Source organism: Protopterus annectens, chromosome 2.part1 (assembly GCF_019279795.1).
Source record: "Protopterus annectens isolate FY-2018-M chromosome 2.part1, PAN1.0, whole genome shotgun sequence".
Classification (NCBI taxonomy): domain Eukaryota; kingdom Metazoa; phylum Chordata; order Ceratodontiformes; family Protopteridae; genus Protopterus; species Protopterus annectens.
In genome coordinates, this window is record NC_056729.1 from 1,033,404,510 (window position 1) to 1,033,426,947 (window position 22,438).

The following is a 22,438-nucleotide window of genomic DNA, read 5'->3' on the forward strand; positions in this document are numbered from 1 at the left end:
TTTTTTTGAAAGGGAGTCTGCATGCAGAGTTATCAGCTGCGGCGTTTGCCCTTCCTGCATTGATTGGTGTTAATTGCTCATTACGGATCCATTTACACTGCTTCCGCATTTCCTCGTATTCTCTGCATTACCTTCCTATATCCGTGGTTGTTGCCGGTGAGGCCGTCACATGACTGGTTTAGGGAACGTAGTCATCCTCGTGCACATGCATTTGTACGCATTCTGTACTCTCAGCGCATCTATTTCCTAACACGCCAGTCCTGATGCTGTGATGTGCATTGTACAGCCCAGATTTGCTGACCTCCAATATCCTTCCTCCTACAGTGGCACACCCTCTGTGGTTGACATGTATCTCGTGTAGGCCACTCCTCGGTGTAGTACCGCTCGCGTTTGCTCCATCCTTACGCCGGCGCCGTTTTGCGATTCACTATTATCTGCCTCATTTGCATGGAATTGACTACTAATACATGGTTCTGGCGCGGACACCGCCACCACTCCTTGACAACCATTGCGCTGGGGTTGCAGCTTTACATACATACTATGGTGTGTGGTGGCTGTGCAGCTGATTTGTGTTCTACTGCTCTTTTAGGACATTGTCATATTATTTCATTGCTTTACAACTTCTGTGCACATATCCCGGGGGTCTGCTGTTCTTTCTACATACGTGCCATTTATGTCATTTTTTACATTTTGTGCATATTTTCTTTGGACATTCTCGGTGCCTTTCCACATTGGCATATTGCACCTATATGATACCTGACTTTGACAGCCTTCCGTTACTCCTCCGGTATGTTTGGGTAAATGTAAACCGCTTTTTGGTTTACATTGCCGCTCCTTACGCTACGCCTGCGCCACTTCGTGGATCGCTATTTGCCCTCATTTGCATGGTGCAATACCGCACACAGTGTGTTTTGCATACCTACGCCGGGGCGGGGACGGTCCGGCGCACGCCGGTAGTGCACGTGGAATTCATTCATACCTGAATCGCTAAGCAGCCATATTTGGCGTTATAACGCCGACGCTATGCTGGCGCCTGGCGCAAGGTTCATGAATCCCGGTGTTTTACTATGTAACTGTCCCAAGGATGGTCATTTTATCTGATTTCATACTCACATAAACATGCTTCCATTCCATGAACAGTCTGTCTCAAAAATAATGTCACAAATGTTTTTTTTATTTATCAAAATAAAAGCTCTTACCTCTTGGACTTTCACATCCAGAAGCAATATTACAGTGTGCCATATATTGTATCTATTCGATTCATTATTATTTTTACTTTGCATTCTCACCACAAATTTCTTCTTCATACTGTCATTTCTTGTTTTTTTTCTGTTCATAGTTGCTCCTGGCTGTTTCTGCATATGTTTTTTTTTTCCTGTGTAACATCCCTTTTAGGATAACCTCTGACTCTTCCTCCTGTATTTTTTCCATTATCTCTCCCCAAGAAACATCTCTTCCATTTTCTGTTTCAATTTGGTCTAACAACTCCTACAATTTATCATCGGGTTGTAACAATGGATTTTTCTTTTGCCATCTCCTCTGACTCTTCAAACATATTCTTTTGAAATGTGTCTTCTGAATCCAGTGTCACTCTATATATATCTCCCTGCGAGCTGGCATTCACCTAGTCTCCTTTCATCACTTTCTCCAAGACACACACCATCCTCCCAGCCACCACTGCACTAGAAATGGCTAGCACTTCCATGAATACAGATAGCAGTCAGTTGTAGGGAAGTTCTCCAATGCCCTGGCCAAATTATCCCCAGTGGTATAATTACAACCTTAGGTCTCCCATGGAGAGAGGCTAAAATACACTTATAAAGTTTACATTGTATATTTAGGTGTTAATAATGTATGCATTCTGGTAAATATTGTTTAATGTTTTACTTATTCACTGTGACATCTTGAGTACGTATTGTACATATAATTGTTTTCAAATGCCTTAAAGGAAGTATTTTTCTGCCTCTTTTGTGCATTGCTTTCCCATGATGGCTCAGCTCATGGTATAGATAATTCCATTCTCATTGGTCTAAACATATGGGGTCAAATATGTGCTAGCAGTAACATAGTCTAAAAATGTATGGAAATGCTGCTATGTGCAAATTTGGAATCATGTTGTTTTGTCGAATTCACTTTAACTAAAAGTGAAGTCAGTAAAAAAAATAATGCAAAAACAACTTTTGTTGAACCATGGTGTTATTTACTTATTTATTTATTTTTGCAGGGGAAGGACAAGTCACCTCCTGCACCTTCTATGTGGGAAGACAACCCACATACCTATTCAATGGTCACACAATCGACAAGAGAAAGGAAAACTTGACTGTTATCCTGCTATTTCTCAGTAGTTGAAAAAGCAGGTTTTGACAGATCAACTGGCTCCTGCAAATTCAAAGTTGCAAATGTTAAAATGGCAAGAGAAGCCATATTTTATTATGCTTTCTCAAAATGGTAACTTTCACAAAACTCAGTAAAAATGTTAAGATGATTTGTTCACTTTGGCATTAATAATTCCATCTAGTTGCTCTTTGTGTAATAGTGTGCAGATCTTACAAAACAGTTTGACATAGGTAGGCAAAGACATTAGCATGCTGTTGTACAGCAGTACTGTTTAAATAGAATGCAAAACATACAAGTAAGGAAACAATCAAAAAACAATTCAGAAGTAATTGCACAGGGTCTAGTACAAGCACCTGAGGCCCAGCACTCGAATACCACTATCTCTCAGCCAGGGTTTCAAGCATGTTGTGGATTACATGGCCGGCTACTCATGCTCAAAAACAACTACATGTTTTGGTGAGGTGCAGCAGCTCTAGGGAGAGAATGGACCTGTTGCACCTCACCTGAATAGTTTGGACACAGTCAGTGCAGCAGCAAAGAAGGGTGGGGTTGGGAATGCAGTCTATGGTTTTATGCAGTGATCAGCAGGGGGATCTAGGTTTAAAGAGGAGAGAGGTTTAAGCTTAGGGAGCAATAGGGGAGTTTAGGGTTAGGGAGAAATGAGGGCCTTTAGGTTTAGGCAGCAGGAATGGAGTTGCAGGTTTAGGCAGTAGGAGTTTAGTTTTAGGGTTAAGGAATGGGTCGTGAATTTTAGGGTTAGGAGCAATCTGGAACTTTATAATGAGGGAGGAGAGTGCTATGGTTAGGCTTAGGTTTAGGGATCAGGTGAGAGATTTAGAATTAAAGTTAGGATTATGGTAGGGCTATGTAGTTAATTACTGTCAGTGGTAAGAGTACTCGTATCGAGTTAGTGGTACTTGCCAGTTAGAGTAAGTGGCAGTGAGCAAGTGTGTCCCCAGCTACTAAACTGCAAACACTTGTAACAGACCCACTACAAAGTCCTTATACAAATTGTTAATAAAGAAAGATCAAAATGCTTACATAAGATTATAAGGAACAGTGCTTTAGTGAGTAGCCGACAAAACCTGATGCTTTACATACATAAAATATGCTGGATGTAGAAGACAGAAGTATGGTAACAATAATAAGATTTTAGTTTCTTGTATTGACTTATTTTAATTTAAGAATTACAGTTTGCCTGCATTATTATTGATGTGTTAGTGAATATAACATATAAAATTGCAGTGTAGAGGATTAAGGCTTTGAGCATAGCTGTCATTCTTCTCCTTGCAGAGCTAGGGACAGAGGCAGAAATAATCGGGGGAAGGTCCCAAATTATGAACGCTTTTTGAATATTAATACCACAAATTACAAAAATTGACAGAATAAATGAACCTGGGTTATCATGCATTTTCTAGGACAAAAGAAGTCTGTAAATTTAATCAATGTCATTATTTGCTGGCTGTAATTCATCACTTTGTTTGCAAAGAATGACAGACTTTAGGAATAAAAAAGGAACATTTTGATCCAAATTCTGGGACTTCCTCAAAAAGCAAGAATAATTAAAAGCCATAACTATGAGCTGTTGACAAGGTGCTTCATGTAGTTCAGGGTTTGAGCCCTTCAACCTTCATTTGCCTACTGTGTGACTCTAAGCAGCTCATGTAACCAGACAGTGCTGCAAGGTTACCTCTGAAAAAGAACACTTGGGTCCAGTGGGCCTACCCAGTTAACAAAAACAAAAAGATAAACAAATAAATAAATACATTAATTAATTAATAATTAATTAATTAAAAAGTATGGCTGAAGTAAGAACAAAAAGTTATGGTCTATCAAGAAGTCATAGCATTAAGAGGAAACTAAATTTACTGGGCAGCACGATTAATGTTATAGAAAATAATGCAGTGATACTGTAAAAGTTCTTATGTTTGAGAAAGTAAATAAAAAAATGTTTTCCTGATGGAAAAGGAATGAAGTGGATACAAATAAATATAATGAAGGGCAGGGGATGCACAAGCAACATGAATGAGTAGGTAGTGACCTACAGGTGCACAGATGCACATGGAAGCTTTGTAGGAAAAGAAACAGAAGGACTAGTCAGGCAGGAAAGCAAAAGATAAAATGATTGAGGGGAAGAGATCTGCTGGAAAGAAAATACTTAGATATAGTTTAATGGTGGCTTTTCAGCTGTAGATGGAGTATGTTGAGGCCAAGTATAATATGTATGGGACAGAAAACATTATTTCCTGTTTTAGGTTCAAGGATAAAGATGGAGAGTTTCTGAATTAGGGTAGAGACAGTATCACTGAGAAGCACAGATGAGCAGATACAGAGTGTTCAAACTGTGAAATGAGGTGAAGTGCATATCATAAAGACATCAGTGTTTACTTTATTCTTCATCCCATCTTGCATTTAAAATTTTTGATTTAGCAAAAATAACTACAAAATCATTGCACATACAATGTATTAAATGGGTTCTACAGTTTAAGCTTTGTAGCTAGAAATCAATAGCTTAGCTGTCTAATGAAGCTGAAAATACTTCATGGGGTACTAGGTTCTCTCCACAGAAGCTTCAACACCACAGCAGAAATACAAAGGTGTGTTAAATGACCATTGAGTGTATTACATTAGTAGACAAAGCTGGAAATGGTCTTGAATATGGGGGGTTTAATACATTAAGTTAAGGGCGGCACAGTGGTGCAGCAGTTAATGCTGTTGCCTCACAGCAAGAGGTTCTTCGGTTCGATTCTCGACTGGGGTGCCTCCTGTGTGGAGTTTGCATGTTCTCCCTGTGTTTGCGTGGGTTTCCTCCGGGTGCTCTGGTTTCCTCCCACATTCCAAAGACATGCATCTGGAGCATTTCTCCCCAGGCCTCCACTGAAAACAGGCTCTGTGGAACCAAGTCGGACTTTCCCAGTCAACAAATGATAAATAAAAAAAGTTAACCATTGAAAATTATATTTATCTAACACTTAATTAAAGATTTGTAACATTCTCTGTAAAAAGCCTTTATGGCATTAATGTGAAGAAGCTGCACTGGCCGCCTCACATATTGGTGCTAATCCTATCTATGACACCATCCCTACCAATAACCCTAATCCTGCATATTAACTTATGAAAACCCCTTTTCCTAAAAGTACCACTACTCAAAGAAATTTGGTCTGATGTTACTGTTAGGATTTGGGTTTAGCAATCAGGAAAGGAATCATACCTCTCAGCTGTACAGATTTTCACAGAATGTCCAGATATTTGCCTCATATATTTGGTCTGTTTTTCATAAAATTGTGGTTTTCTGGCAAATTAGTGACAAATCATTAAAGCCTGAAGTTATAAAATAATGATGGACATTTAAGTTTCAGACTACATACCATTCAGAATATTCATGTTAATCCACAACCTGTTATTCCATCAACTTTCTAAGTTTGTAAGAGCAATATTTAAAACATGTCTGTAGTTTTGGACATTTGTCCTACTTTTATTTATGGCTTTGTCCAGATTTCATACTTTCAGAGGTTGAGAGGTATGAAAGGAATCCATTTGTTTTCTTTTTTCATTCGCTTGCTATTCAAGTTTTTTCTTTTTTGTTTTGTTTTGCGCAGTGGTGCAGCGTTTAATGCTGTCGCCTCACATCAAGAGGTTCTCCGGTTCGATTCTCGGCTGGGGTGCCTTCTGTGTGGAGTTTGCATGTTCTCCCTGCATTCGCGTGGGTTTCCTCCAGGTACTCTGGTTTCCTCCCACATTCTAAAGACATGCTTCTGGAGCATTTCTCCCCGGGCCTCCGCTGAAAACAGGATCTGTGGAACCTAGTCAGACTTTCCCGGTCAACAAATGTTAAATAAAATAAAAAAATAAATAAAATAATATATTTGTTTTTGAATTGTCTGTTTTGATATCTTGTGCTTTAGTGCCTGTGTCATATAATTCTTCACAGATTCAATTGCTCTGAATTTCATTATCTTCTCCTTAAAATAGAGTGCATTTACATCACGATAATTGAAATAAGTCACTTCATAGTCAAAAGATTTACAGGTGCTCACCTTGGCAAAACTGTCTGATCAAAAAATCTTCTTGAAAGAAGACAGCTTTCAGAAATAAAAATAAAAGTATTTGTAGAGAAAGGATAGCCAAGCCTGAGTCTATATCATATAATCAAAAACACGATTTGTTGAATGCTTAATTGTCAAACACTAATCAGTGAACCGCAAAACGTTGAACTTCCGTTTAAGTGAAAAGTTTTGCTGGGGAAAACAACCAGCTGGCTATCATTGGGGATTTACTCTATTCCCCAGTGTTGTGAGATCCTGGAGTTGGTGTATTTAGTCGGGGGAGTTGGGGGGGGGCACAGCCACACACACTGGGGGATTGCAGGCATAGATCCCCCAGTAGAATGGGTTTTATTTGGTGATGTCTTTGTGTATTTTGCTGGGTTGGCCAATTGGTTTTTAACCCAGTGAAAGTTTTCACTTATATGTACATTCAATATTTAGAGTTTTCACTTATTAGTGTTCAACTAATAAGCGTTCAGCAAATATTTTTTTCAGTTATATGATACAGACCCACAGAGCCTCAAACACCCATCCTGCAGGGATCTGTAATCCTATGCCCAGCTGTGTAAAATGTGTTTGTTGGTCAAACTGCAAATCTGTGAATTTACAGATTTCAAGCTGGTAGTTCTACATTAGAGCATTTGCCAAAAATAATGGGGGGACAAAGGTCCAAAAATACAGACAATTTTTAAATGTTGCTCCTATAAATTTAGAAAGTTGATAGCATAACAGCTTTTGCATTAGCATGTATTTTCTGAAGGGTCTGACGTTTGAAACTCAAACTTCTGTCATTATTTGGTGACTTTGATCCTCAGTGATTTTTCCAGGAAACCTCAAATTTTATGAGGAATGGACCAAAAATATGATGCAAAAATCTGGATATTCTGAAAAAATCTGGACAGTTGATAAGTATGCTTGGGATCTAAAATCTACTATTCAGGAGGAAGACCATTAGAAATGTGTGGCAATGTGGTGAGGGGCGTCAGAAGACAGTAATGGAAGACATTAGAATTATTGACAGACTCATGACAATCAGACTTCAGACTAATGATAGGGCAGGATTCATATGTCAGCCTATGCCACATAGAAAGGTTGTGATAGTGAGGAAAAGAGTGCATTCAGATAGCATTATAGGACCTACTTGATAAGACAGGACAACATGAACTGGAGTTGATAATGGGTGACCCATCTAAATGCATATATCAGGACAGACAGGACAGGATTTGAGGAATGCTTTGGATCACATTGGTGAGGCAACAGGAATAACAAAGTTGAGGTCATTCTAGACTTCTGTCTGACAAATGGCTTACTAGCAGCCAACACATGGTTCAGAGAGACAGTCACAGGATCACATACAAGAGTGGTAAACATGCAACTCATGTAGACTTCCTCTTAGTAAGGAAAGGGCGCTTGCATAGAATCAGTGTTTGCAAAGTCATCCCCATTGAAACAGTCAGCCTATGGCATAAACTATTGGTTGCCAAAATCAACTGTAGGCAATGGTCAGAGAAGGATTTAAGGTCAGCAGAGACAGAACAGTTGACTGGAGAGAAAGCACAACAGTTCAAGGAATTACTGAAAGATGCAGCACCTCAAGAAGAAGGGGAAATAGGTGGAGATGAAGAAGAATGGCAGCACCTTAAAACAGCATGCATGTGGACTAGAGAAGAGATATGTAGCCAAGCCATGTATATAAATAAGGCACATAAGGAAAGCTAATGGTAGAGGAATGCAGAAGTTCAGGAAGTCATCAAAAGAAAGAAGGTGTGCAGGAAAAAGTGGGAGATAAAAAAGACAGACCAAGCTAGGAAGGAATACTGGTTGGCTAAAACAGAATCTAAGATAAGAGTTGCAATAGCAAAGACTCAATAGATGGCACGAAGAAACTCTAGCAGGTTGCAAGGGAAAGACAGAAAGATAAAGAAGATAATCAGACATCCTTTAAAAGAGATGCCACCAAGAACCTGCTCACGAATTCACAAGATATCAAAGGCAGACAGAAGGAGTAGTTCCAGTAGCTTCTGAATGAAGAAAGTCTCACAGAAGCTGTACTGCCCCAGATACAGCCTATGGTGAGAGAAGAGTAGAAGCCTACCATAGAAAAAATAAGAACAGTATTAAGGAAAATGAAGTCAGGGAGAGCAACAAGCTCAGATGAAGTAACAGCAGATATGATAAACATGTTGGGAGACAAAGGAGAGAAATGGTTCCTAAAGGTACTCATAGCAGTAGGTAGAGAAAGGCATATCCCAGATGACTAGAAAATAAGCATATACTAGTGCCAGTGTTCAGCAAACAAAGGGGGCATTCACAGCTGTGGGCAGTACAGAGGTACCAGACTCCTGTCACATTGCATGAATGTTCTGGAGAGGGTGACTGATAAATTAATATGCAGAGTGGTAGAAAGTAAGATGGGAGATGAGCAGTTCAGATGTAGAACAGGATGCAGCAAAACTAACCCAATGTTTGCAGTGAGAGAGAGAATTGAGAAGAAGCTAGAAATGACAAAAGATCAAACTAGCATTTCTAGACTTACAAAAAGCATAAGAAAATGTCCCAAGAAAGCTGATTTGGGTAATCCTGTAATGGTTAGAAGTCACAGAAACATTGGTAAAAATAGTGCAAGCTTTGTACAATAACCTGATGACCCTAGCCCTGAGTAGCATTCTGCCATCACCCAGAATGATAGCGCAGTACAAGGACAAAATGATTGACATCAACAATTGGCTAAGCTTCTGGTGTCATTCTAAGGGGATCCAGTATATGTCTGCTTGGGATGACATGTTCAACAGACCACGATGCTTTGCCACAGATGGCCTGCACCTGTTTCCCTGGGATTCCAGATACCGGCTAAGGCTCTTGCTGTCCCTATAGTGCCTTTTTTAGGCAGGGTTCAAATAACAAATGCACCACCATAGCAGGAACAGGGAAGCAAAAACTGAGGGTAATGCTACTCATTGCTAGAAGTCTAAATCTCAAAATGCACAAACTCGAGGCAGTCCTTAAAATGGAGAACATCGATATCTGTGTAGTGACTGAGACCTTGTTCAAGGCTCCAGAGAGCACCCCTGCACTACCAGGCTGTAACTCATACCACACTTCTCGGCCATGTAACCTGGACCGAAACACCAAAGGTGGAGGTGTGTCCATATTCATTAAGGATATACACACCTCCAGGCTAGTTGCTCAGCATAATGCATCCAAAGTTATCCAAGTGCAACTAACTCTGGGCAAAACTGCAATCCAAATTGTAGCTTGCTACAGATCCCCCACCATGCCCCAGGATTCCCACTCCTCTTTTCTTGATGTACTGGAAAATATTAGGGTTCAACCAAACACCCTAATAATGGGCGACTTCAACTACCCCACCATTAACTGGGAAACCTACTCATTTACCAACTCCTTAGCTCAACACTTTCTGGAATTCATAAACTCCAATGCCCTAAATCAACTTATCCACACCCCCACCAGGGGCAACAATATCCTAGACCTAGTCATTACCAACATGAGTGACCAGTGTTCCACACCCGAAGTCAACTCCTCGTTGGTCCGATCCGACCATAAGCTGATCACCCTTGATATCCACATCCCGTCCCCACCCCCCATTAAGGAAATCACAGTAAAAAATTTCTTCAGAGCCAACTTCATGCTTCTTAATACAGAAATGGTGAACTTCATGACACCCATGCAGATGGACAATACAGTTACAACTGCTGAATCACATACAAGAGTCACAGGATCACATACAAGAGTGGTAAACATGCAACTCATGTAGACTTCCTCTTAGTAAGGAAAGGGCGCTTGCATAGAATCAGTGTTTGCAAAGTCATCCCCATTGAAACAGTCAGCCTATGGCATAAACTATTGGTTGCCAAAATCAACTGTAGGCAATGGTCAGAGAAGGATTTAAGGTCAGCAGAGACAGAACAGTTGACTGGAGAGAAAGCACAACAGTTCAAGGAATTACTGAAAGATGCAGCACCTCAAGAAGAAGGGGAAATAGGAGGAGATGAAGAAGAATGGCAGCACCTTAAAACAGCATGCATGTGGACTAGAGAAGAGATATGTAGCCAAGCCATGTATATAAATAAGGCACATAAGGAAAGCTAATGGTAGAGGAATGCAGAAGTTCAGGAAGTCATCAAAAGAAAGAAGGTGTGCAGGAAAAAGTGGGAGATAAAAAGACAGACCAAGCTAGGAAGGAATACTGGTTGGCTAAAACAGAATCTAAGATAAGAGTTGCAATAGCAAAGACTCAATAGATGGCACGAAGAAACTCTAGCAGGTTGCAAAGGAAAGACAGAAAGATAAAGAAGATAATCAGACATCCTTTAAAAGAGATGCCACCAAGAACCTGCTCACGAATTCACAAGATATCAAAGGCAGACAGAAGGAGTAGTTCCAGTAGCTTCTGAATGAAGAAAGTCTCACAGAAGCTGTACTGCCCCAGATACAGCCTATGGTGAGAGAAGAGTAGAAGCCTACCATAGAAAAATAAGAACAGTATTAAGGAAAATGAAGTCAGGAGAGCAACAAGCTCAGATGAAGTAACAGCAGATATGATAAACATGTTGGGAGACAAAGGAGAGAAATGGTTCATAAAGGTACTCATAGCAGTAGGTAGAGAAAGGCATATCCCAGATGACTAGAAAATAAGCATATACTAGTGCCAGTGTTCAGCAAACAAAGGGGGCATTCACAGCTGTGGGCAGTACAGAGGTACCAGACTCCTGTCACATTGCATGAATGTTCTGGAGAGGGTGACTGATAAATTAATATGCAGAGTGGTAGAAAGTAAGATGGGAGATGAGCAGTTCAGATGTAGAACAGGATGCAGCAAAACTAACCCAATGTTTGCAGTGAGAGAGAGAATTGAGAAGAAGCTAGAAATGACAAAAGATCAAACTAGCATTTCTAGACTTTCAGAAAGCATAAGAAAATGTCCCAAGAAAGCTGATTTGGGTAATCCTGTAATGGTTAGAAGTCACAGAAACATTGGTAAAAATAGTGCAAGCTTTGTACAATAACCTGATGACCCTAGCCCTGAGTAGCATTCTGCCATCACCCAGAATGATAGCGCAGTACAAGGACAAAATGATTGACATCAACAATTGGCTAAGCTTCTGGTGTCATTCTAAGGGGATCCAGTATATGTCTGCTTGGGATGACATGTTCAACAGACCACGATGCTTTGCCACAGATGGCCTGCACCTGTTTCCCTGGGATTCCAGATACTGGCTAAGGCTCTTGCTGTCCCTATAGTGCCTTTTTTAGGCAGGGTTCAAATAACAAATGCACCACCATAACAGGAACAGGGAAGCAAAAACTGAGGGTAATGCTACTCATTGCTAGAAGTCTAAATCTCAAAATGCACAAACTCGAGGCAGTCCTTAAAATGGAGAACATCGATATCTGTGTAGTGACTGAGACCTTGTTCAAGGCTCCAGAGAGCACCCCTGCACTACCAGGCTGTAACTCATACCACACTTCTCGGCCATGTAACCTGGACCGAAACACCAAAGGTGGAGGTGTGTCCATATTCATTAAGGATATCCACACCTCCAGGCTAGTTGCTCAGCATAATGCATCCAAAGTTATCCAAGTGCAACTAACTCTGGGCAAAACTGCAATCCAAATTGTAGCTTGCTACAGATCCCCCACCATGCCCCAGGATTCCCACTCCTCTTTTCTTGATGTACTGGAAAATATTAGGGTTCAACCAAACACCCTAATAATGGGCGACTTCAACTACCCCACCATTAACTGGGAAACCTACTCATTTACCAACTCCTTAGCTCAACACTTTTTGGAATTCATAAACTCCAATGCCCTAAATCAACTTATCCACACCCCCACCAGGGGCAACAATATCCTAGACCTAGTCATTACCAACATGAGTGACCAGTGTTCCACACCCGAAGTCAACTCCTCGTTGGTCCGATCCGACCATAAGCTGATCACCCTTGATATCCACATCCCGTCCCCACCCCCCATTAAGGAAATCACAGTAAAAAATTTCTTCAGAGCCAACTTCATGCTTCTTAATACAGAAGTGGTGAACTTCATGACACCCATGCAGATGGACAATACAGTTACAACTGCTGAATCCTACACAAATGCATTCTATAAGCACTTACACGAGTGCATGGATCATGCTATCCCAAACAGAATCAAGACACTATCCTCCAAAAAAAGGAAGCCAATCTGGTGGTCCCCTGCCATAAACAAACTGTACAACAGAAGGAAGAAAATGTTGCAAAAGAGAGTAAAATCCCATGAGCGGAGGAGCTCCCTGGTCAGCCTCAGTAAGAAGCTGAGATCCCATATAAGATCCTCCAAAGCTAGCTACAAAAACAAGATCGCCACTAATTCCAAGGACAACCACAAAGCATTCTATCGCTATGTCAAGAATCTCAATGGCAACACCCAGATCTGCTCTGAGTTACAGCATAAAGGCATGAAAATTACAGAACCAACTGATATTGCCAACATCCTGGCAGGTAGGTTCAGTGCTAACTTTACCCCCTCTCACCCCCTAAATGGCCCATATCTATACAGGAAGAATGCAGAGTCCCTGTAATCACAACTACGCAGGTAAAAGCTGCACTCTCTAAAGCCAAAAACACAGCATCCATGGGACTGGACAACATCCCAGGCTGCGTTTTACACAAACGTCAGAACGAACTGGCTCCCCACTTAAGCACCATGTTCAATAAGAGCCTCAAATCAGGCTTTGTGCCCTCTGAATGGCGCACAGCAGCAGTTATCCCACTCCACAAAGGGGAAGCCATTACTGATCCCGGGAACTATTGACCTATTAGCCTGACGAGCCTGGTCTGCAAGGCCATGGAACGTATCATCATGGAACTCATAAACAAAGACATTGGTAACCTCCAAACTCTGGATCCCACCTAGTTTGGGTTTGTGAAAGGCAGATCATGCCTCCTAAACCTGATCGACTTCTTTGAGGCAGTCACCAAAGCCGTAGATGAAGGTAAGGTAGTTCACACAGCCTATCTTGATCCCGCCAAGGCTTCTGACACCATCCCCCATTCTGGAATTATAGCTAAACTCACTACACTACATATAAATCCATACGTCACAAGATGGGTTGCCAATTGGCTCACTGACAGAACCCACACTGTAAAAGTTGCAGACTCCAAATCTGACCTCAAAGCAGTGACAAGTGGAGTACCACAGGGTTCCGTCCTGGGACCTCTCCTGTTTGGTATCTACTTCTCTGAAATACAGGCTAACACAGAAGGCCTCTGGCTAATGAAGTTCGCAGATGACTGCAACCTAGGAGCCATAGTCAAGTCCCAAAATGATGTGGACATCCTACAGAAGGGCCTCACTGAGACAGATGCCTGGTGCCAGAGCCATGGCCTCAAGCTCAATGCCAAAAAGTGCAGTGTCATCCCCTTTGGTAAAAACTCTGTACCCATGAACTACCACATAGGCAGCAATCTACTTAACACCGAATGCGTGATAAGAGACCTTGGGACCCAGGTGGACAGCAGTCTCTCCTTTGATAGTCACATCTCCACAGTAGTCAGGAAGTCCTTCTACATGGCACACCTCATCATAAAAGGGTTCTCATCCAGGAAAAAAGAGGTAATTGTTCCCCTCTACTCGACACTCATTAGACCCATTATAGAGTACAATGCCCCTTTTGGAATGTACCTCACAAGACATTTGCAGCAGCTGGAAAGGCCACAGAAGTACCTCACAAAGAGGATTACTGGCCTCAAACAAATGCCCTACACTGACAGCCTCAAAAAACTCCAGCTTTTCTCCGTAGCGTATCGCCTACTCCAAGGTGCTTTCTGCCTAACATATAAAGCTATGTCAAACCCAAAGCTGTTGGACATGCTACACCTAAAGAAATCCCAATCCCTCTGAGCTACACACTCTGGGGACCTAAACCTTGTCACCACGATAAACAGGACATGCTGGAGGGATAGATTCCTGTCCCAGACACTTCCCATACTCTGGAACAGGCTATCCATCTATGTCAAGCAAAGTTCTTCATTAGCACTCTTCAAGAAAAATCTTGATGAGTGGATGGGAAACAGGAAATACACCCTGTGAATCACTTCTGTGTCTCTGCTCGACAGTGGCACAGGAAAATAACTTTCTTGGGTGGCGTAAGCCAGGGAACCTTGTTGGCTAGGCTTACATAGGCCCTTGGGCCAATAGCCTAGTACCTACCAAAGAACCTATGAACTTATGAACCTATGATGACTCAAGTACAGTATTCAGTCTCCCAGATGGGTTTCCAGTGGGAGTGGCTGTGCATCATGGTTTGGCTCTGAGCCCCCCTGTTGTTTATACCGGTGATTGGCTACATTAGCAAACAGGTTGGAGGGGACAGATCAGCAAAGTTTCTGTTGGCAGACAATGCAGACAGACTCTGAAGAAGAACTACAGCAAAGGATGGTTGAATGGAATGTAAAACTCTAGGCATATAGGATGAAACTGAATACAAATAAGGCAGCTGTAATGGCAGCAACTGGGGGAAATCAGAAGAAGCTGAAAATTGTTATAGAAGGGGAAAATAGTTGAACAAGTTAACAGCTTTAAGTATCTGGGAGGGATGATGGAGAAGAGAAGTCTGAATGAGGCGGTCTAAGCTAGAATCAAGGGGATCTGCAGCCAACTGGCACAGAGTGTCAGGTGCAATACATGACAGAAGAATGCCAAAGAAGTAAAAAAGCTAAGTCACTGTACAAGCACATCCACTCATGCATGAATCGTGCCTTCCCAAATAGAACCAAGATGCTCTCCTCCAAAAAAAAAAAAAAAAAGGAAGCCAATCTGGTGGTCCCCTCCCATAAACAAACTTTATAACAAAAGGAAGAAACTGTTGCAGAAGAGAGGAAAATCCCAGGATGCAAAAAAACTCCCTTACCAGCCTCAATAAGAAGCTGAGATCCTTCATAAAATCCTCCAAAGCTAGTTAAGAAAATAAAATTGCCACAGATTCCAAAGACAACCACAAGGCATTCTATAACTATGTCACGAATCTAAATGGCAATGCTCAGATCTGCTCTGAGCTACAACAGAATGGCATTAAATATACTGATAACAACGATATTGCCAATATCCTGGCAGATCGATTCAGTGCCAACTTCACCCCTCTCTCAGCCCCTAAAGAGCCCATCTCAATACCAGAAGATTGCCAGATTCTGATAATAACAGCCACACAGGTAAAAAATGCACTTTCCAAAGCTAAGAATACAGGATGCATGGGACCAGATGACATCCCAGGCTGTGTACTACATTAACTACAAAATGAACTGGCACCTCACCTAAGTGTCATGTTTAATCATACCCTCACCTCAGGCTTCATGGCCACTGAGTGGCGCACAGCTATAGTTATCCCACTCCACAAGGGGGATCCACCTTGGATCCTGGGAACTACCACCCCATCAGTCTGACATGCCTGATCTGCAAGGCCATGGAACGTATTATCATGGAACTTATAAACAAAGACATTGGCAACCTTAAAACACTGGACCCCACCCAGTTTGGGTTTGTGAAGGGCCGATCTTGTCTCCTGAACCTGATTGACTTCTTTGAATCAGTCTCCAGAGCTGTGGACAAGGGTAAGGCAGTCCACACAGCCTATCTGAACCACGCCAAGGCCTTTGACACCATCCCCCACTCAGGAATCATAGATAAACTTTCTAAGCTGGGCATCAATCCCTACGTAACTCGATGGATTGCCAACTGGCTTACTGACAGAACCCACACTGTAAAAGTAGCTAACTCCAAATCCAGCTCCAGACAAGTGACAAATGGAGTACCTCAGGGTTCAGTCCTGGGACCTCTCTTGTTTGGCATCTACTTCTCTGAAGTACAGGCCAACACTAAGGGACTCTGGCTAACAAAGTTTGCAGATGACTGCAAAGTGGGAGCCATTATCGAATCCCCAAATGATGTCGATACTCTACAAAAGGGCCTTACAAAAACAGATGCTTGGTGCCAGAGCCATGGGCTTAAGTTCAATGCCAAGAAATTTATAGTTATCCCCTTTGGGAAAAAACATGTACCCGTGAATTACCACATAGGTGGCAGTACACTAAACACCGATAGGTGGACAGTGGTCTCACCTTCAATAACCACATAGCCACAACAGTCAGGAAATCCTTCTATGTGGCACACCTCATCACTAAGGGCTTTTCATCCACATAAAAAGAGGTCATTGTCTCACTGTACTCATCCCTCATTAGACCCATTATAGAATACAATGCCCCATTTGGTATGTACCTCTCAAGACACTTGCAACAACTGGAAAGGCCGCAGAAATACCTCACTAAAAGAATCACAGGCCTAAAGCAGGCGCCCTCTGCTGACCACCTTAAAAATCTCAGCTATACTCTGTTGCATATCATCTACTCTGAGGCAATCTCTGCTTATCATACAAGGCCATGTCAAACCCAGAGCTGTTGGACATGCAACACTTAAAGAAATCCCAATCCCTCAGAGCCACACGCTCCAGGGATATAAACCTTGTCATCACAATAAACAAAACATGCTGGAGGGATAGGTTCCTGACCCAGAGACTCCCCAAACTCTGGAATAGACTGCCCATATATATCAAGCAGAGGACCTCTTTGGCCCTCTTCAAAAGGAACCTTGATGACTGGAGGGGAGAAAGGAAGTTCACTCCAGGGATCATATTGGTCACCCTGCTAGACAGGATTCCAGGGAAGTAAACAGTGTGGGAAGAAATAGCCAGGGAATTGTTATGGATAGGCTTGTATAGGCACTAGTGCCGATAGCCTAGTACCAACCTATGAACCTATAAGTGTACAAAACAGTGGTGCAACCTGTACTGTATTGTATGGTACAGAAACCTGGGCAATAAAGACAGAGCAACTGAGGAAGCAATAGGTGATGGAGATGAAGACCCTGAGATGGGTGATAGGATGCGCACTGTGGGAGTGATGAAGAAATGAAGATTTAAGAGCAGAAATCAAAGTAGCTTCAATAGCAGAAAAGGTCAAAGAGAACAGAATACGGTGGTTCAGGAACATGTGCAGAAAAGCATAGATGGAAGGGGTACTTCCAGTGGTTTTGAATGAAGAAAATGGGGTGAAAAAGATTTGGGCCAGACAAGAAGAAGATAAGAAGAAATGAGGGTATCCAGCAAAGAGGTGGATGGATTGTATGAGAGACCTGCAATAGCCAGGTATGAGTGTCAAAGAAGGTGGGACAGTAGCACTGAATATGGAAAGATCACAGCAGTTGGCACGACACCCTGACCCCATGTAGAAAGTAGGAAAAAGGGTTGGTGTTGATGATGATGATGATGATCTTACACACACACACACACACACACACACACACACATACACACACACACACACACACACACACACACACACACACACACACACACACACACACACACACACACACACACGTTTGACCTTTGGAAAACATTATTTTCCTGTACTCAGTGAAAAAAGTCATCATTCAAAAAGACTGTCTTCAGCAATCAGAATTGGGAAGTAAGATTTACTGCACTGGGTTAGGTAAAGTATGTTTTTTTTGGATCTATATCAGATCAGCGAAGAGGCATTTCATCAAACGCCTCTTCGCCGACACATAAACAGAGAACGCACTAAAGCGTGAACGCTCAGAACAGTGATTTCTTTCCCTGGGAAAGAAAGTGCTCGGCCTTCCCCATGTGCTTGCCCCATTTCCCCACTGTGGTGCGATCTCAGAGTTGGTATATTTAGTTAGGGGTGTGGAGGGCTTCGCCCTCCACATTGTTATGTTTGAAAGTGTGTGTATGTGTCTGTGTGTTTCTGCTACCAATTTCTTTCCCAGGGAAAGAAATCGGTGTTCTGAGCATTTGCGCTTTAGTGCGTTTGCTGTTTATGTGTCGGTGAAGAGGTGTTCGATTAAACTCCTCTTTGCTGTTCTAATATAGACCCATTTTTTTCTACTTAATGTCATCCAGATTGGCCAGTGCAACTTATCTATATTTAGTGCATCATTTCTTTAACATTTAGCAAATGACTCAGCCATTTAGTGATATGTAGTATGATATGCATATGGTTTACATCTCTTCTTTACTTTTCTATAACTATTATACTTGTTGTTAGCTATAGGAGGAAGACTTCAACATGCTATTCCTTTCTACTGAGCTGTGCAGTAAACATGTAAGCAGTAAGACACCAATACACAAGATGAATTATTTGTCACACTCTGTTTGCATTAACGGTTTAATTTTTATAGCACTGGTACCATTCTCATATATATTATGCTTGGATGTGAAATACAAAACATTTTATTCTGGAAGAACATTAGCTCTCAGTTTGCTTGAATTACCTTGTTGCTTTCCAGTTATCACTTTGTTTATCAACCTTAGATCGGAGTACCCAAACTGTTTCAAGTGTTTCTCTTCCTTTATTATCCACAAAACACTGTCCTACCCAAGCAGTTTTGCTTTCTGCAGAAAGAGAAAACATATTATTATTTTTATTATCATTATTGTTATTATTATGATGTTGCACTGCTGTTCTACAAATTAACATTTATCAGCTTTAAAATTGTTACATAATATTTAACATTTCTGAAAGTGTTTCTTTCTGTCTACATATGATGGCATTATGATGGTTTTGAACAAGTGACATATACAAAATTATCTGCAAATTCATATGTGATTTTATTGTAGTATTCATTTGTAAACAAAATAACTGCATTAGGTGAAAGTGTTGCTTTTCAGGAGAAGTGCAGGATCGCTCTTTGAAAAGTGCAGCTCCCAGCCCAGCAGTTTGTGACTGGTATTTAAAGAATACAACCGAACACAATAGAGTCAAGCCATCAAGGAGTGCATAGCCTTTGTTCTCTGTGCTAATCTGCTAGAAACAAAGTTTTCCTATCAAATAGATTACAGTTTGACAGCTATTTTTACAATAAAAAAGCTGCTAAAAGGATAACATTTCTAAAAAACTTCTTTCTCTCCAAAAAGTTGGATGGATTGTGTGAGAGACCTGTGACAGTCCAGTATGAATGTCAAAGAAGGCAGGAGAGTGTCATTGAATAGAGAGAGATGGCAACAGCTGACACGACACCCTGACCCATGCAGAAAATGGGAAGAAGGGGGATTGATAATGATGAGGATGACACACACACGCACACACAAAAACACACTGTTTTTCATTAAATATATATATATATATATATATATATATATATATATATATATATATATATATATATATATATATATATAGTTTCACTTCATAATCTTGAAATGCTGAAATTTCGAATTTCAGCATTTCGAAACTATGAAGCCGAACCATTCACAATCCCGAAACCCACAATCACGAATCACACAATCATGAACATACATACATACACCATACATCACATAACACACCTACCATTCTACCCATAGCACACAAACCACACAGCCCTACACTACATGTAAGCAGGGGGGCAAGCCCCCGTGCACACCTCATGTGGGGGCTGTGCCCCCCACCCCCCTACTCATATATACGAACTCCGAGATCGCACATAACAAAAAAAAAAAAAAAATCACACCACTGCAGTCTACACTCTCTCTCACACAAATACACATCACACATACACAAACACCAACAAATCCAACTCTCACACTCATAGTTACACCTCTCTACCTTTACCCACACATGCAATGTACAAAAACACACACATACACTCACTTACCTTCAATTCCAGACACCATACCAGACAAACACATCAAGTAACTTACCGGAAATGCATAAGCGCAGATTCAAAATATTCAAATTTGCTCTTATGCACTTTCTGCATTTTTAGCTTCATGGTCTCAGAATGCTGAAATTCGAGATTTCAGCATTTTGATATTATGAAGTGAAACTATATATATATATATATATATATATATATATATATATATATATATATATATATATATATATATATATATATAAAATGTGAGTGTGTGTGCATTTACATGCTTTAAGGATCCAAAATCAATTAGCTCTCACATTTACACATCTGATAACCTTTGCTTAATCTTTAAGACATCTTGTTCACTCCTTGGTCACCTCAAAGCATATTAGAGAATGGGCAATCTGTAAATCAACACTCTGACTGGAGAGTGAACGTTTTCCAACAGTATGTTAATGTACAGGTAATGGCAGCTGAAAAATGCGTCCACCACTTCATAGGTTCATAGGTTCATAGGTTCATACTAGGCTATCTGCCCGAGGGCATTTACAAGCCTAGCCCATAGTTTTGTGGCTTACGCCACCCCTTTAGTATGGGGAACTATACCCATTATTTTGCTGTGCCTCTGTTGAGCAGTGACACTGAGGTAATCCCTGGGGTATATCTGCGATCTCCCATCCATTGGTCAAGATTTCTCTTGAACAAGGCCAGCGAGGTGCTCTGCCTCACATATACCGGGATTTTATTCCACAGCATAGGGAGTCTTTGGGTGATGAATCTATCCCTCCAGCACGTCCTATTAATAGCCGTGTCGAGGTTTAAGTCTCCGCCCTTGTGGCTCTGACGGATCTAGATTTTTGAAGTGAAGCATATTCATCAAATCTGGGTTTGACATGGCCTTGTATGTTAGGCAAAGGTCACCTCAGAGCAAGCGTGGCGACTGAATAGAGCTGGAGTTCTTTCAGTCGGGCAGCATAGGACAGATGTTTGAGACCCTTTATCCTTTTGGTGAGGAACTTTGTGGCCTCTCCAGCTGCTGCAAGTGTCGGGTCAGATACATTCCGAATGGGGCATTGTACTCAATCATTGGTCTGATGAGTGATGAGTATAGGGAGACTATGACCTCCCTTGATCTAGATGAGAATCCCTTCATGATAAGGTGGGCAATGTAGAAGGTCTTCCTAACTACTTTAGCTACATGGGTGTCGAATGACAGACTACTATCAACCTGGGTCCCCAGGTCCCTGATAACTTCTTCTGTGCTCAGTGGATTGCCACCTATTTGGTAGCTAGGGGTAACCTTGTTTTTCCTGAAGGGTATGACTATGCACTTTTTGGCATTTAACTTTAGGCCATGGCTCTGGCACCAGTTATCCATTTCTGTGAGACCCTTCTGAAGGATATCTGTGTCAGATGTGTTTTCTACTATGGCGCCCAGTTTGCAGTCATCTGCAAACTTTGTCAGCCATAACCCTCCTGTGTTTGCTTGTACTTGGAAAAGTAGATGCCAAACAAGAGTGGGCCCAGGACTGAGCCCTGTGGTACACCACTTGTGACAGGCTTTGAGTCTGACATGGCGCCAGCAACTCTGACCCTGTGGGTTCTGTCACTCAGCCAGTTTGCAACCCATCTTGTGATGTATGGGTTAACATTTAAGCTGATGAGTTTTTCAATGATACCCGAGTGGGGTATTGTATCGAAGGCCTTCGCCAGATCGAGGTAGGCTGTATGGACTGCCTTTCCCTCATCAATGGCTTTGGTGACTGTTTCGAAGAAGTCAACCAAGTTTAGAAGGCATGATCTGCCTTTGACAAAGCCAAACTGGGATGGATCCAAAGTCTGCAAATTCCCTATGTCTTTATTTATGAGGTCCATTATGATCCTCTCCATGGCTTTGCAGATAAGGCTTGTCAAGCTAATGGGCCGGTAATTTCCAGGGTCGGTGGAGGCACCGCCATTGTGAAGTGGGACCACAGTTGCAGTGCACCACTCACTGGGTACGTATCCAGAGGTAAGACTATGATTAAACAGCTGTCCTAGCTGTGGGTTTAATTCCTCGTTGAGTTCATGGAGCACACAGCCGGGGACACCATCAGGTCCCATGGATGCTGTGTTTTTTGCTTTGGAGAGAGCAGTTCTCACTTGGGCGTTGGAGATGTTTGGGGGCTGCAATCGCTTGGTATAGATATCTCTCCTTTTGGGGAGGGGAGAAGTTTGCACTGAAGCTGTCAGCCAGTATGTTGGCAATGTCTGTAGGATCAGTAATCTTCACATCATTTTGAACTAGTTCTGAGCATATCTGGGAGTTTCCTCCCAGGTTTCTAACATAGCTAAAGAAGGCCTTATGATTGTCTTTTGAGTCT

General features: G+C 41.7%; 1 protein-coding gene across 1 annotated transcript in view; it reads right to left on the bottom strand.

Moving 5' to 3' along the window:
- LOC122794318 (avidin-like) overlaps positions 1 to 22,438 on the bottom strand; it is a 146,870-nt gene that overhangs the window by 26,239 nt on the left and 98,193 nt on the right. The window contains exon 3 of the mRNA XM_044062614.1: positions 18,729 to 18,849. Within this exon, the coding sequence (XP_043918549.1) occupies positions 18,729 to 18,849 (121 nt within the window). The remainder of the gene's footprint in view (positions 1 to 18,728; positions 18,850 to 22,438) is intronic.